This window comes from Sinocyclocheilus grahami, unplaced genomic scaffold (assembly GCF_001515645.1).
Source record: "Sinocyclocheilus grahami isolate Dianchi unplaced genomic scaffold, SAMN03320097.WGS_v1.1 scaffold13292.1, whole genome shotgun sequence".
Lineage (NCBI taxonomy): Eukaryota > Metazoa > Chordata > Actinopteri > Cypriniformes > Cyprinidae > Sinocyclocheilus > Sinocyclocheilus grahami.
In genome coordinates this window covers 4253-5668 of record NW_015514829.1, presented here as the reverse complement: position 1 = coordinate 5668, position 1416 = coordinate 4253, and the positions used below count along the sequence as shown (strand labels likewise).

The window sequence follows — 1416 nt, the reverse complement described above, 5'->3', positions numbered from 1 at the left end:
ATGTTGCCTAGTTGTTCTCCCTTCCGTGGAGAGAAGATAAAAAAAACTCTTTGGGTGGTGACACCAGTTATTAACGGCAGATCTAAAAGAAGTTGTATTTGAAATTAGAGTTTGTTTTTACCTGACTCTGTTGTGTTAATCGTGGACATCTCTGTTACTAGATGTTACAAGTCAGGAGAGTATAGCGAGAGCTGCATCTGAGGTGGAACAGCTCGTTCAAGAGGAGGGTCTCAACTGTCTCATCAACAATGCTGGAATTAATGTAGTTGCCAACCTTGAGACAGTCACTGCAGACAAGATGTTGGAAAACTTCCATACCAACTCTGTTGCCCCGTTGATGATCACCAAGGTTTCATTTTGCAAATTAAATCTACAAACAATATATGCACATATGTACGCTCATCACAGATGTCTAAACACTTACTGACTTACAGAACTTGTCATGCAGGCCATGCTCCCACTGCTGAAGCGAGCAGCTGCAAAAGAAATGGGGATGGGCATCCACAGAGCAGCAGTCATCAATATGACGTCTCTACTGGGTTCAGTTGAGCTCTACTGGGGTGATCGTGCCAACAGTTTCAAATGGTACCCCTACAGAACATCAAAGGTTTGTGATATTGTGTTCCTGGAGCTCAATGTCAAGATAAAAGTATCCCTGAGAAGGGACTAAGTAATATAAGTGTATACTCTGAAAGTTGATTTGGAAATGTTTATATTTATATATTTAATCCTTTTGTTGAAGCACCGTTTTCTATGGAAGCCCGTTTTCGCCACGGAAATAAAAAAATCTTTTTTTAAAAATGTATTGCGACTTTTTTCTCGCAATTTCTTAAAAAAATAATAATAATTGCGAGATATAAACTCAGAATTGCTAAATGTTAACTCAAAACTGCAAAATATAAACTCAGTTCTGTGAAGTAAAGTCTGAACTACGAGATATAAACATTTGAGAGAAAAATGTATTTATATCTTCATATCTTGCAATTCTCACTTTTTTCTCAGAATTATAAAAATCACAATTGCTTTTTTTTTTATTCTGCGGCAAAATCAGGCTTTCATTGCATTGTATTGAAGGCTATAATAGTATGTCTGTGAATATATCAGTTGAGATATTGAGTTGCATTTGCTTTATATCAGAGTGCACTGAACATGGTCACCAGATGCTTGGCAGTGGACCTGGAGGCAGATGGGATCCTGTGTATGGCTCTGCATCCAGGCTGGGTACGCACTGATATGGGTGGACCTGAAGTGAGTCTCATTCTTCTATTTGTTCTTTATCACAGCTACCTGCTAACCAAACCGTTACAAAACATAAAACGAGTGATAGACTCTTGTGGTTTGTTGATTGTTTTCTATTCAGGCACCATTGACCCCTGAGGAAAGCATATCCTGTGTGTTGTCTGTGATTGGGGGTTT

General features: G+C 38.6%; 1 protein-coding gene across 1 annotated transcript in view; it reads left to right on the top strand.

The window, feature by feature from the left end:
• Nucleotides 1-161: 161 nt before the first annotated feature.
• The window catches only part of LOC107578981 (C-factor-like), a gene marked incomplete at its 5' end in the record, with an annotated part of 3003 nt that continues 1748 nt past the window's right edge, over nt 162-1416 (top strand). The window contains 3 exons of the mRNA XM_016264875.1: nt 162-349; nt 449-607; nt 1138-1248. Coding sequence (XP_016120361.1) covers nt 162-349; nt 449-607; nt 1138-1248 — 458 coding nt within the window. The remainder of the gene's footprint in view (nt 350-448; nt 608-1137; nt 1249-1416) is intronic.